Source organism: Macrobrachium nipponense, chromosome 3 (genome assembly GCF_015104395.2).
Source record: "Macrobrachium nipponense isolate FS-2020 chromosome 3, ASM1510439v2, whole genome shotgun sequence".
Classification (NCBI taxonomy): domain Eukaryota; kingdom Metazoa; phylum Arthropoda; class Malacostraca; order Decapoda; family Palaemonidae; genus Macrobrachium; species Macrobrachium nipponense.
In genome coordinates this window covers 112,001,035-112,002,781 of record NC_087202.1, presented here as the reverse complement: position 1 = coordinate 112,002,781, position 1,747 = coordinate 112,001,035, and the positions used below count along the sequence as shown (strand labels likewise).

The window sequence follows — 1,747 nt, the reverse complement described above, 5'->3', positions numbered from 1 at the left end:
GAGAGAGTGGGGTAGCAGAGATCGAATGGACTGCAGAAAGAAGTATTTAGGCGGACTGTGTATGTGTGCGTGCGTGTGTGTGTGTGTGTGTGTGTGTGTATAACGGCAAAAGTTGTTTCGCGGGTCTGAGCATTGAATGCATCGTGCTGATTCAGGTTTCGTACAAATGAAACTTTCCTTTTCGAAAGCAGGAGAACATGCATAATAAAAAAGAGAGAGACCACAAACGTATACTCAGAGACGGAGAGAGAGAGAGAGAGAGAGAGAGAGAGAGAGAGAGAGAGAGAGAGAGAGAGAGAGAGAGAGACGAATGAACGCCTGGACATGTTTTTCTTTTGCAGAGGAAAAAAAGAGCAGTGAAACTAGTTTCTAGAGAAAGTTTCTGATTCGATAAGTAGATTTTAGAGGCAGTAACGAGGATTATTTTCTCCGCACATGACAATGTGTAGTAACGTTCTTTTTGTGACATTTCCGATAATATGACTTCCGAGTCATACTATCAAAGCTCGTTGGTGACAGACATGGTGTATATTATGTATTATTAGAACAAAACTTGTGTTTATATCTCGGTGCATTACACTATTTGGCATCATCAATACTGCCTTGGCATTAGATGCCATAACAATCGTCGATTGATCTCGGCAGAATTAATAAATGAAAAGTGACATCACCAGACCAGAAAAGAAACCCATATTAAATACTCACTAGTCAGTTCAGGCGACGAGACAATTAATGTTGTTCTTACCGTAATCCACATAGGCAGTAAGTGGAATATACTCCGAAGTTCCTGTAGACGTAAATGAGTTCCTCCAGGGACCTGAGGCCGCCGTAGAGACTGAAGACAGCCAGGGCGACATTCCAGACGAAGAGGGGCTTCCGTAATTCGAATCTCGGCCTAGTTTCCATGTAGCCCTGCAGGCCGAAGACGACGGCCATGTAGGCGCCCACCATGTAGAAGACGTAGCCCCAGTGCCTGTCGAACCACTGCACCCATTTGCCTCCGTAGAAGTCCCCCTCGAAGGGCATGACCATCGTGTAGGAGATGTTGTAGAGGGACACACCAGCTGCCGCCGGCACATTGGTTAGATTAATGTAATAGTTCTGATGCATGGTGACTGCGGTTACCTTTCAGTGTCCTGCTACTTTTTCAAAAATCCTCCTTTTCCTTTTTTAGCTACAAAGTTTTTAATGCACCTAAAGTAACGGAGGGATTTTCAGATCTTTTCCTTACTATCAGTTTCTGTTTTTTGGAAACAAACGGTGACCCTAATAATTCACGCACGTTCTTTGCCTTGCCAGTTCAGACAGAATGACTGTCCTTTCCCGGTCCTCGTCTCTCTCGTACTGGGAGGTTGGGCAGCGACGCGCTGGACACCTTAACACGCCGACAACATATGGACGACTGCGACCATCCAAGGAAACTCACAGACACACGGCGGCACCTTCCCGGGTCCCGTACCGACAGCCAGGACCCACGGCCCCCTCCCCGAATCCTGTGGGAACTCCTCCTACTCCCCCAAGCGATCACCACCCCCTTCCTCAGCCAACGCAACATCGATAACACTGCCGGCCCGTAAGGTTGACAATCCTCACCGGCAGGTTACTTATCCTGGTCCATAGTGCTCACGCCGCCTCTAACGAGGGAGGGATACGATGGTGCCACCGTCGGGCACAGCGCCTCGAATCGAAAATTTCGGATGACGCAATGTCCCCCGGCCGGCAGTGCCGCCATAAGGATTCCGAAATG

At 48.1% G+C, this 1,747-nt stretch overlaps 1 protein-coding gene across 1 annotated transcript in view; it reads right to left on the bottom strand.

Moving 5' to 3' along the window:
- LOC135221964 (very long chain fatty acid elongase 6-like) overlaps positions 1-1,404 on the bottom strand; it is a 137,632-nt gene extending 136,228 nt beyond the window's left edge. Inside the window, exon 1 of the mRNA XM_064260031.1 lies at positions 746-1,404. Within this exon, the coding sequence (XP_064116101.1) occupies positions 746-1,110 (365 nt within the window). The 5' untranslated portion in view covers positions 1,111-1,404. The remainder of the gene's footprint in view (positions 1-745) is intronic.
- Positions 1,405-1,747: the final 343 nt, after the last annotated feature.